Raw genomic sequence first — 12,503 nt, 5'->3', positions numbered from 1 at the left:
GCGAAACACATTATCATTCCTGTCAAATTTATCAGAGGAGATTTCCGATGGATAAATCACCCCTATTCATACACAATTTCACGAACGCATCAATTCTCCTCTAGCTCTAGTAGATATCTGAAGTATGTGGACTTGTAACCTACTCTACCCTGGGTAAAATACCCCAACATGACACAGACGACACCAAGGGACATAACTCGTTATACGTTAAACCGATTCATTATCGATAGTATTGAATATGGAACCCAACAGAAAAAACACACTTTTTTTTCTTGTTTAGATTCAAACAGAAAATAACATTTTTTTTCTATTTCATTGTTTACCTTAAGTAACCCTTCCTTTTTGCTTCATACATAGCCTGGATCAGTAGAATACAATCGTAAAAATATGTTCCAGCAGAATCGTAGAATGAAACTTGGTTAATGTATTATTTGTAACTCATTATTAGTAGAATAATAATTTGTTGATAGTTTATACACTTAGAAATATTTGTATTGATTGTACCATAAGAATTGATCTGGTTTATAATTTTCACCAGTGAAATTTACGTCGTTTGGTTTGTACCAGTAAGATTGACCTGTTTTATAATTTGTACCGGTATAATTAACGTGGTTTATTTTGTACCAGTAAGATTGACCTGTTTTTATAATTTGTACCGGTATAATTAAAGTGGTTTATTTTGTACCAGTAAGATAGACCTGTTTTATAACTTGTACCGGTATAATCAGCGTGGGTAATTTTGTACCAATAAAATTGACCTGTTTTATAATTTGTACCGGTATAATTAACGTGGTTTAGTTTGCATCAGTAAGATTGATCTGTTTTATAATTTGTACCGGTATAATCAACGTGGTTTATTTTGTACCAGTAAGATTGACCTGTATTATAATGTGTACCGGTATAATTAACGTGGTTTATTTTGTACCAGTAAGATTGACCTATTTTTGATTTGTACCGGTAAAATTAAAGTGGTTTATTTTGTACCAGTAAGATTGACCTGTTATATAATTTGTACCAGTATAATTAACGTGGTTTATTTTGTACCAGTAAGATTGACATGTTTTATAATTTGTACCGGTATAATCAACGCGGTTTATTTTGTACCAGTAAGATTAACCTGTTTTATAATTTGTACCGGTATTATTAAAGTGGTTTATTTTGTACCAGTAAGATTGACCTGTTTCATAATTTGTACCGGTATAATTAACGTGGTTTATTTTGTACCAGTAAGAGTGACCTGTTTTTATAATTTGTACCGGTATAATTAACGTGGTTTATTTTGTACCATAAAAATAACCTGGTTTATAATTTGTACCGGTATAATCTACGTGGTTTATTTTGTACCAGTAAGATTGACCTGTTTTTATAATTTGTACCGGTATAATTAACGTGGTTTATTTTGTACCAGTAAGATTGACCTGTTTTATAATTTGTACCGGTATAATTAAAGTGGTTTAGTTTGTATCAGTAAGATCGACCTGTTTTATAATTTGAACCGGTATAATTAACGTGGTTTATTTTGTACCAGAAAAATAACCTGGTTTATAATTTGTACCGGTATAATCAACGTGGTTTATTTTGTACCAGTAAGATTGACCTGTTTTATAGTTTGTACCGGTATAATTAACGTGGTTTATTTTGTACCAGTAAGATTGACCTGTTTTATAGTTTGTACCGGTATAATTAACGTGGTTTATTTTGTACCAGTAAGATTGACCTGTTATATAATTTGTACCGGTATAATTAACGCGGTTTATTTTGTATCAGTGAGATCGACCTGATTTATCATTTGAACCGGTATAATTGACGTGGTTTAGTTTCTACCAGAAAAATAACCTGGTTTATAATTTGTACCGGTATAATTAACGTGGTTTATTTTTAACCAGTAAGATTGACCTGTTTTATAATTTGTACCGGTTTTTTTGTTTTAAACATATTTTATTGTCTTTTTTTCATAGCAATGGAATTGGGCACAAGTCTTATAATTTGTACCGGTATAATTCACGTGGTTTATTTTTAACCAGTAAGATTGACCTGTTTTATAATTTGTACCGTTTTTTTTGTTTTAAACATATTTTATTGTCTTTTTTTCATAGCAATGGAATTGGGCTCAAGTTTTATAATTTGTACCGGTATAATCAACGTGGTTTATTTAGTACCAGTAAGATTGACCTGTTTTATAATTTGTACCGGTATAATTAAAGTGGTTTATTTTGTACCAGTAAGATTGACCTGTTTTATAATTTGTACCGGTTTTTTTGTTTTAAACATATTTTATTGTCTTTTTTTCATAGCAATGGAATTGGGCACAAGTTTTATAATTTGTACCGGTATAATTAAAGCGGTTTATTTTGTACCAGTAAGATTGACCTGTTATATAATTTGTACCGGTATAATTAACGTGGTTTAGTTTCTATTCTACCATAAAAATTGACCTGGTTTATATTTTGTATCAGTCAAACTGAACTAGTTTATGATTTGTATCAGTCGAGTAACCTGGTTTAATGTGTGTGCTACTATAATAACCTGGTTTATATTTGAACCACGAGAAAAACCTGGTTTATATATTATACCAGTATAACTATAGTTTCTAACAACATAATTAACCATGGTCTCTAGTTTACCTGTATAGCTATAGTTTATACCAATAGAATTAACCATGGTCTATAGTTACCAGTATAACTATCGTTTATAACAATAGAGTTAACCATGGTCTATAGTTTACCTTTATAGCTATAGTTTATACCAAAAGAATTAACCATGGTCAATAGTTTACCAGTATAGCTATAGTTTACCTGTATAACTATAGTTTATACCAATAGAATTAACCATGGTCTATAGTTTACCTGTATAACTATAGTTTATACCAAAAGAATTAACCATGGTCTATAGTTTACCAGTATAACTATAGTTTATAACAATAGAGTTAACCATGGTCTATAGTTTACCAGTCTAACTCTATAGTTTACCAGTACAACTATAGTTTACCTGTACAACTATAGTTTACCTGTATATCAATAGTTTATTCCGATAGAATTAACCATGGTCTATAGCTTACCAGTATAACTTTTTAGTTTACCAGTATAATTATAGTTTATACCAATAGAATTAGCCGTTGTCTATAGTTTACCAGTATCGCTATAGTTTACCTGAATAGCTATAGTTTACGCAATGGAATTGGGCACAAGTTTTATAATTTTTACCGGTATAATCAACGCGGTTTATTTTGTACCATTAAGATTGACCTGCTTTATAGTTTGTACCGGTATAATCAACGTGGTTTATTTTGTATCAGTGAGATCGACCTGATTTATCATTTGAACCGGTATAATTAACGTCGTTTATTTTGTACCAGTAAGATTAACCTGTTTTATAATTTGAACCGGTATAATTAACGTCGTTTATTTAGTACCAGTAAGATTGAACTGTTATATAATTTGTACCGGTATTATTAAAGTGGTTTATTTTTAACCAGTAAGATTGACCTGTATTATAATGTGTACCGGTATAATTAACGTGCTTTATTTTGTACCAGAAAAATAACCTGGTTTATAATTTGTACCGGTATTATTAAAGTGGTTTATTTTGTATCAGTGAGATCGACCTGATTTATCATTTGAACCGGTATAATTAACGCGGTTTATTTTGTACCATTAAGATTGACCTGCTTTATAGTTTGTACCGGTATAATTAACGTGGTTAAGTTTGCATCAGTAAGATTGATCTGTTTTATAATTTGAACCGGTATAATTAACGTCGTTTATTTTGTACCAGAAAAATAACCTGGTTTATAATTTGTACCGGTATAATTAAAGTGGTTTATTTTTAACCAGTAAGATTGACATGTTTTATAATTTTTACCGGTATAATCAACGCGGTTTATTTTGTACCATTAAGATTGACCTGCTTTATAGTTTGTACCGGTATAATCAACGTGGTTTATTTTGTATCAGTGAGATCGACCTGATTTATCATTTGAACCGGTATAATTAACGTCGTTTATTTAGTACCAGTAAGATTGAACTGTTATATAATTTGTACCGGTATTATTAAAGTGGTTTATTTTTAACCAGTAAGATTGACCTGTATTATAATGTGTACCGGTATAATTAAAGCGGTTTATTTTGTACCATTAAGATTGACCTGCTTTATAGTTTGTACCGGTATAATCAACGCGGTTTATTTTGTACCATTAAGATTGACCTGCTTTATAGTTTGTACCGGTATAATCAACGTGGTTTATTTTTAACCAGTAAGATTGACCTGTATTATAATGTGTACCGGTATATTTAACGTGGTTTATTTTGTACCATTAAGATTGACCTGCTTTATAGTTTGTACCGGTATAATTAAAGTGGTTTAGTTTGTATCAGTAAGATCGACCTGTTTTATAATTTGTTCCGGTATAATTAAAGCGGTTTATTTTGTACCATTAAGATTGACCTGCTTTATAGTTTGTACCGGTATAATCAACGCGGTTTATTTTGTACCAGAAAAATAACCTGGTTTATAATTTGTACCGGTATAATCAACGTGGTTTATTTTTAACCAGTAAGATTGACATGTTATATAATTTGTACCAGTATAATTAACCATGGTCTATAGTTTACCAGTATAGCTATAGTTTACCAGTATAACTATATAGTTTACCAGTATAGCTATAGTTTACCTGTATAGCTATAGTTTACCAGTATAGCTATAGTTTACCAGTATAGCTATAGTTTACCAGTATAACTAGTTTACCAGTATAGCTAGTTTACCAGTATAACTATAGTTTACCAGTATAACTTTATAGTTTACCAGTATAGCTATAGTTTACCTGTATAGCTATAGTTTACCAGTATGACTATAGTTTACCAGTATAGCTATAGTGTGTACCAATATAATTAACCATGGTCTTTGGATCTCCCGCTGCATTCCTCGTGTTGATAAACTTTATAATAAGTCAACAAATAATCAGTGTAAACCTTCAATTTTATTGGGTTTTTCTTTCTTCTTTTTGTTTTACATTATTTTTTTCTATTTCAGTGTCAACAAGAAATAGTTTTTTGACAACACAACAAAGTTGCACTTGATGAACCATGATAAATGGAAACAAGTTGATGAGCGTTTTGAGTCTTTGCACTGTTTTAACTTCTAAAAGTTGATTTACACACTTTCATTTACATTCCTCTTGTTCTCCATACAAAAACACATACATTCCGGTACACATTCACCATTTCATTCAAACATGCAGAACAAATCTTGTAAACTTGCTTACTCAACTCAGTCGAGCATCATTCTCATCTTTCATATCCTGACTAAACCTTTCCAATTTGAACACATTCCTGATTCTGAAACTACACAACTAAAACTTCAATAATGACAAATTAATCAAAATTAATTCCAGGTTTGGTTTTCACCAAAGATGATTGTGACTCAACATAAAAATGAGATCGTTTTAAAATCGGGATTCATCTGGATCAGTAAAGATGGTAAATGACATGGAAGTCTGGGTACTTAAGTTGAAAATAGTTTTTTGAAAACATTCCATGATTAAGCAGAATAACATATAAGTCACTTACCACCGATTTATAATAAACTAAAGGATATCCGTTTGATTTCCTGGAAAATTGTCCAACAACAGCAAAAGGATGTAAAAAATTGAAAAGAAAAATCTCAAAAATTTTGAAAATGCACAAAAAAGGAAAACAAGAGAGAGGATGAAGGCAAGAAATTATTTGTTATAAATAAATTAAAAATTTATTACTTTTTATTGCGTTTAAAATCAAAATGTCTAGAAATAGTAACCGTTTCCACATTTCATACCAACTGTTTTTCAAGTTCAGCCAACATTTGTTTGTATTGTTTTTTTAATGTGTAAAATATTTACATTTTAATTAAATAATTTTATTCTGACAACACAAGTCAGACTGAACGTCATAAATATAGGTCTTCTTATTTGCTTTCACAAATATTTCATGTAATACATATATTATATACATTTTACTTAATTTTAAGTTAGAACATAATTTAAGGCAAACAATAAATAAAATGATAATATGCAAATGAGATCGGCCACAGCATTGCCGGCTAAACCTGGTCGAGGTTAGCCAGCAGCTGCAGTTACACAATATATAGAATTGCACAAGGGTTTAAACTTTTCGTCACAAACTTGGAAAATGAGGGCAGTGTATTATGGGACACACAATAACACAAGATAAAAAACATTTTTCGCTCCACAAAGATATAAATAAAAAATATTTCTCCCAAAGATGTATACATATTTTTCGCCTTTGGCATCTGTGCCCGGTTTTTTCAGTTGTAAATACCAGATGGGGTAGTTTTTGGAATGATTTAAAGTTTATTGAGAAAAAATGTATACCATCCGATGGTATGTTTTGTAGTTTTCACTCGTGGATAAAAATTAGTTAGTAATAGTTCGGCTATCCAACTATCAATATTTAAAACATTTACACCATATTTAGTAACATCAATTTTTGTTTTGTTTTGACATAATCCATCTTCATATATATAGGGTCTCCGGTGGCGACATCTACTGGGCACGCAGAGAACAAGGTACAGGGTAGACAAATCAAGGATGAAAAATATTGAATTTTCTAACATAACAAGAAATAATGCAATAATCATATTTTCATGAATGAAAAGCAAAATTATGAATTACTTTTTGTTTCATATGGCGGGGTCATTTTATTTTTCAAAACCACTACGGCAAGACGTATGAAAGTTCAAATTTTGGCCAAGAATATTGGTGAAATCATGCGCACGGATCCTGCCGCGCTAGGAGTCAATACTTCTGGTGGTCCTTGAATTTACACTGGGTCCAAATTCACTATTGGCAAGTTTGGTCACAATGTGTCCAGTGCTTTTTCTGGGTAATGGAAGACTTTGTCCTGTGTCCAGACGGACAATAAATAATCTTCTGTCCATTATTGTCTGGCTGCCCTCCATACCGCCTCTGTCCTCTCCTTGACTGACTGGCTGGAACATATCTCCAGCAACAAAGCACTTCTGTTTGCAAAATCTGTAATGATACAAAATAGATACCACATTAGTTACAGCACTGTGGAGTACTCTCTGTACAATAAACACATACTTCACATGGTAACACCTGATCATAGGCACGAAAACATGCAGTGAACTGCACTCGGTGACTCCCCAACACCAAATTAAAATGATAATGTATACAGTACGCAGCCTACATGGATATTCAGCCATTTGAATCCAGACCTCAAACAAACACGAATATGCTTAACAACTTAATTTGATCTAAATTTTGGATGTATTTTACATGTGAATTTGATTTTAACATATCTCCACTTTTATGTGCATAGCTTGCCTAACTTTTTATTTTTTTAAATTAAACGGAAACAAGCTGAAACTATATTTAATTTAAGTTTTTGTATATATTGGTCACTCTCCTAAACCCTGAAAATCTTTGCAATTTACATGTCACAAATTAAGTTTCACAAAAAGTCTCTCAAAACATTTACAACAGCGGTGTCAGGTTTTGTCCCTAAAAGGCCCCCATTTACTGCCGATTTCCCCCCAAATGGAGCCCCAGGTTTTATCACCAAGCGATCTCTCCAGCAGTCATTCAATGTCTTTGTAGGATACGCTACCATGTCGGGAGGGCATTACTCCTAAAACGGGTCAAGCTTTATGCAAATCAGTTTACCAGAGTCTACTATAACTACTACTACTACGTTTTGTGTATGTAGTAAATACACACAGTATGTGTGTGTGTATATATATACGCTTTCACTCTTGATCATCTGTCATGGCCGAGCCCGCTGGAGCGTGTTTTTTCCCCAGATCTGGGCCAGTAGCCATCTCGGGTTAAACCGGCCCACGGCCATAGCTCATTAATCTTCCCTTCATGTAGCCTTACCCCTGCGGTGGCTCTTACACACAATCATACTTCATTGATAGTAATGTGTATTGCCACCATGCAAAATTAACATCATTGAAAATTTCCTTATTTGTAACCTCCCAAGATTTCGTGTTTTGTGTATAATACTCTTGCAATATATTAAGAAAATTATGCATGTGTATTTGAATAAATGTACATAAATGAATGTTATTAAAATCCTGTGTCAGGTTTCCAGGGCATTTCGTTATTATTAAATATGATGTTTTCAAGCTGATTGTTTAAAGCAAAAACTGTACCGAAATTTGCTTCAACCTTTCATCAAGCCTGAAGCATGTCCAGCTTTCGCAGGACACCTCAGCTGACCACAGCCTAGAAAATGTCACCATGATGAATGGGACTGGACAGGCATTAACACTTTCAACACTAACAGAACAACGGACGGCCCTGTTCACTAATGACACTGGCCAGCTACCATGGCCGCAGGTCAAATAATGGGACCTTCCTCTTTACTGTTATAAGCACTGCAGTTCTTTTTTTTTATCTCTCACACGAAAGGCATTTTCCCACGAGTTGCCATAAAAGAGATTTTATTCCTGGGTTTTTACTATATTACGACTCGTGATATGTCTGTCTATGATAACTAATTAACTGTAACTTTATATATATTGAAGTTGAGGGGTTACTAAATGCAACTGTTCAACTTAAACCGATAACCATTTTAATTGTTGCAGTGTTTCCACAGTATTTTGCAATTTTTGAATATGTTTAGAAATATATAGCTAAAATGGGGAAGCAAAAATTTATTTAATATGAAGACACTTACACAAAACTTTTATTAATTCAATAGCTTGCGTTCCTAATGAGACCAATATTTCTACAAAGCAGCTACAACAGGACTAAGTATCAAAGATTGCAATCAAATACTAGAAATCTAACATTGTATTATCAATATACCAGTGGATTTCTGGGCGAAGGTTCGTAACCCAGATTCGCTACCACACAGGGTGTTAATTATCTTAATTCTGTTTACTATTGCCATGACGATGCCATCAAATCATACATGTTCGATATGTGATGTTTAAATATTTATCCTAGTGTAGGCTAGCTGGTCACGAATATCTTATGCAATTCACCATCAGTCAAAAACCGCCTATGTCTGCATGGATAGATAGTAGTTGTATATTGATTAGTATGGAACTATGGTCTAAATGATGCCTACCTGTATATGCTAAAGGTTTCTCTTTATTCCAGCCTTCTTGTTTTGCTTGATGTGGTGCTTGATGCAGATTGGGTAACAGCTCTTTTTCGTTTCCTCAGAAATGCTAAAAACAAAAGTAGAAGTGTTATTAATATGTTAATCAATATATGTGCATGTAAATGTTAATTTCAACTTGAAATTAAAAAAAAAATGTTTGAAACAAAATTGACCATTACGAAAATATTCTATCTAGACTTCAAAAGAGTAATTAATCTAAATTGCTGATGTTGCATAAACGTGTTTCCAACACAATATTCAACAATGTATTTTAGTATACATTGTTGCACAATGAAATACTATGTTGTTCATTTATTGTCCAATTAACTAACCCTTCTAACTCAATACACGATATTGATCCATTTTCGACATACATTACTGTTCATTTCCATGGAGCAGAAACAAACATCAGGGGAAAATACGATTACATGGGGCGGGAAACGAACAATACATGGAAAATCATGTGATTGTATTCGTGTAAACCTGTACACATACTACTAGTATTTAAACCTCCCATGAATGAACGTGTACGATCTTGGCGACAAACCTATCTGTGCCTGTACTTCGTACCTGCCAGGACATGTCCTCGACACTCGCCAATCATGACACACGGCAGCCAGATTTGAATGGCGCAAATATTGCTTCCCGCAATTCATATCCAAACATGTTTTCATTTAAATACCCGCGTACAATAAAATCAGCTGTGAACGAACATGTGCTTTACCTTCCCCACCAAAATATGAAAATTGTGAAATTGATGTATTGAACATGCGAGAGTGTCCCCTAGCTACAGTAGTATCCCAAATAGCGATTAAAAAGCGAAATGCATAATTTTGGGACATTGCCACATTTTATTGTTTACGTTCGTAGTGAAAACAACACGATATAATCAAGATGGCCGTCAACATCAAAACCATTGCACATATGGTTATCATTAATCGCAAGCACGATTTTCTCAGCGCCCTGACGCTATCTGGGGCCGCTACTACGCGAATTTACAACCGAGAATGTGTGTCACAACTGATACGGGCGTGATTCTCCCGAACTAGGTCAGGGAAACACAGCAATACTCGACATAAACACTCTACTACGTAACCCCAAACCACTGGCAAAACACCCAACAAAATACCCGACTGAAGCTATCAGAGCTACATTTAAGGACGGGGTCATAGCGGAGTGCAGGTGAAAGGGTTTGCGTTTAAATCGTACATAAAATGGAATACACATCGGCCTAGGGAAAATAGACAGGTCATTTCCCATCCCAAAACAGTCAAGCGGTTACTTACCATCCATGTGCGTTTGTTTAAGTTTCTCTGGGTTTGGTGTAGAATTATTTTTACAATCCTCGGAGTTATTGCACTTTTCCTGACTAGATAAAACACTGTCCTCGTCGCTAGTAGCACTATGTGTGGATAGTCCTTGTATACATTCATCGTCACTATCATCACTGTAGCCCCTACAGGGGAAGCGGGCACACGGTAAACGTGGTAACACTCGTCGGAATTTTGATGTATATCCTCTTTTGTAGAATTCCGGACAATCTGATGCTGGTTCCCAAACCAACGGTCCATCCTCTGGAACATCATTCACTATGTCATAGTTCCAACGAGATTTAGCCTCCGCACAATCTCTGGCATACAAATTTGACACCTCAGCCTTAAGGCTGTCCTTTTCGGGTTTTCCGAATAAACACCGCCTTACTCTCGATACATCCATGGTTTTGTTGTTTGTAATGTTGATATTTTCCTTGAGCTGTACCACGGCGAGCATCTTTGAAGCTATCATTGAAAATAGAGCTCCAAGTTAATACGTCTGATCACACTGAGAGTTACACACCGTTCTGTTTCAAGTCCAGACAAGTAGTCGGTAATCAAACGGACGCTCGACAGTGTCAGCCAATCAGAGGCCAGCTGCATATATGTCCCGCCTCCTCTAACTCCGATGGGCGGAGCGACTTGTCACATGATATGGTAGGGTGATTGATAGTGTAGCGTATACGGTAGTATTGTGAATCATACTATGTTTATATTTACAGTAATACTCACCGATGCATATGCAAATTTGTTTGTTTGTAAACAAAGAAATACGGCATTTTGAAAGGTTTAAAGTGTACAATATTCACAAAAAGCACGGAAATAATGCTTTCTTAAACATCTTTTATTTAAAAACCCTTAGAGAAGCATATATATCTTGAAACTGATTTGCATTTTGTAAATGACGATCGGCGGCTAAAAATAGACACATTTTTAGCGTGTTGGTACTTGCTCTGCTCACGTGAATTCACTGAACTGTGGCAAATACAAACTGTATAGTTTCTTCTTTTCCCCCCGATTCATTTAACAAAACGAGTGCATACGTCCCCGGTACTGGAAAATCAGTCTTTGCTAAGTACCAGTAAACTTTTAAAGGTTTATCTTTAACACTTTTAAATTGGTTCGTGCCTCCTTAACAATTTAAACCAGCGAACTGCATATATTGTGTTGTGAAATTTTTCTTTAACTACAAATATTATTCCGTGTAATTATCTGTTTAAACCACGGAATAAGATTGCTATCCATGTCCGTGGTTTAAACTGACTGTGTGTTAACTTAGAAGATTTGATAGCAATATAACAACTTAACTTTTTGTTAGCCACCAGTACACTTAAACTGAAGATAATTGTGTGTTCTTTACATACTGACATTATAAAAGCGATTCTCACTATACGTCAGTGTACACTGCATTTCAATAAATGAGGTATTGATGAGAATAGTTATATATATTCATATACCGATAGGGTAGTGGAAATTAATAGTTCAATAAAAAGAGTTTTGAATATATATGTATCCTCATAATTTTGATACTAGATAGTATTTAACCAAAATTTGATAAATTATTGCTGATTGACGAACAGTTTTTTGATAATCAATCATAAGGAAATCAAAATTCTGTATTTATTTATTAAAGACCATGTTTCATCGCGAAATTTTAGTTATTAACACAACGGAATAGACAAAAGTTTTACCGATTTTCGAAGTTTGTGTAAAAAGGAAGTTCACTACGGAGTGTCTAGACGAGGGGCAATGGAGTATATATAGGTAAAGAAAGCTTAACCTTGACGAACCAATGAAGGGGGAAACAATTTGTAAAATCCCATTATACACATGTGTACCACATATAATGTATACGTGACAGAAATATTGTGTCAAGGGAGATAACTCGTACGAATTAACAAACGAGAATCAGTTAGTTACTAATGTCTTCTTGAACATAGAAGTGGATCAGCAAAATCACTAAATTGTTATGCGTTTAATAATTCTGACGTCTATATCAGAGCACAATCGATTTTTTTATATTGAATCAATCCATTGTTAATATAATTCCTTACACAAAGAA

General features: G+C 33.7%; 1 protein-coding gene across 1 annotated transcript; it reads right to left on the bottom strand.

Annotated features, from left to right (window-relative positions):
- Nucleotides 1-4,956: 4,956 nt before the first annotated feature.
- On the bottom strand, nt 4,957-10,987 carry LOC110446766. Its single transcript, XM_021492061.1, has 3 exons — nt 10,415-10,987; nt 9,093-9,195; nt 4,957-7,024 (listed from the first exon to the last, which is right to left on the bottom strand). Exons 1-2 carry the CDS (start codon nt 10,911-10,913, stop codon nt 9,116-9,118), a joined length of 579 nt encoding a protein of 192 aa, XP_021347736.1. The 5' UTR covers nt 10,914-10,987; the 3' UTR covers nt 4,957-7,024; nt 9,093-9,115.
- Nucleotides 10,988-12,503: the final 1,516 nt, after the last annotated feature.

This window comes from Mizuhopecten yessoensis, unplaced genomic scaffold (genome assembly GCF_002113885.1).
Source record: "Mizuhopecten yessoensis strain PY_sf001 unplaced genomic scaffold, ASM211388v2 scaffold2995, whole genome shotgun sequence".
NCBI lineage: Eukaryota > Metazoa > Mollusca > Bivalvia > Pectinida > Pectinidae > Mizuhopecten > Mizuhopecten yessoensis.
The sequence above is the reverse complement of the archived record's forward strand: the minus strand, read 5'-3'. Positions and strand labels throughout refer to the sequence as shown.

Coding starts and splice junctions, on each gene's coding strand:
- LOC110446766 (XM_021492061.1), bottom strand. CDS start 10,913: ATGATAGCTTCAAAGATGCTCGCCGTGGTACAGCTCAAGGAAAATATC. Junction 9,196..10,414: donor TAAACAAACGCACATGGATG/GTAAGTAACCGC, acceptor TTTTGTTTTTAG/CATTTCTGAGGAAACGAAAA.